The following is a 573-nucleotide window of genomic DNA, read 5'->3' on the forward strand; positions in this document are numbered from 1 at the left end:
ACGGAGCGGCGTTACCAACCGTGTGACTTATAGTGCGCGTGTATGGCGACCGGGTACGGCTTCGGCACGTGCACCGGCACAGCCACGTGCACCGGATACGGTCGGTCCACATGCACGATCTTCTCGAAGGCGACGGGATACGGTCTCGGTACCGGCACCGGCACGTGCACCGGCCGATCGACCGGGACGTGCACCGGCTTCTCGACCGGCACCGGGACCGGCCGGTCCACGTGGACGATCTTCTCCACGGCGACGGGATACGGCTTAGGCACCGGCACGGCGCGGTCGATGTGAATCGGCACGGGCACGGCGATGATCGGTATGGGCCTAGCGACCGGCACCGCCACGGGTACTGCTACCGGTTGCGGAACCGGGTGCGGCACCGGCTGCGGAACAGGCACAGGCACTGGCGCTAAAGCAGAGCACGAAAGTATTACAGATGCACGGAGAGAATTTTTTTTTTAATTTACCCTGCAAATCATGTTAATTATGGGACAATATAGTATTTAGGCAAATTTTACTGTGCACTACAATAGGATTTCGCAGTAAAATTTATTGTAGTGCACAGTAAAT

General features: G+C 57.8%; 1 protein-coding gene across 1 annotated transcript; it reads right to left on the reverse strand.

The window, feature by feature from the left end:
* Window positions 1-11: 11 nt before the first annotated feature.
* On the reverse strand, window positions 12-543 carry LOC105462110 (zinc finger protein 512B-like; the record flags this gene model as incomplete). Its single annotated transcript, XM_011708643.1, has 2 exons — window positions 12-406; window positions 522-543. Coding segments are annotated over 2 exons (417 nt in total), but the record flags the coding sequence as incomplete, so codon positions are not given.
* Between the last annotated feature and the right edge of the window lie 30 nt (window positions 544-573).

Source organism: Wasmannia auropunctata, unplaced genomic scaffold (genome assembly GCF_000956235.1).
Source record: "Wasmannia auropunctata unplaced genomic scaffold, wasmannia.A_1.0 LD270748.1, whole genome shotgun sequence".
NCBI classification, from domain to species: domain Eukaryota; kingdom Metazoa; phylum Arthropoda; class Insecta; order Hymenoptera; family Formicidae; genus Wasmannia; species Wasmannia auropunctata.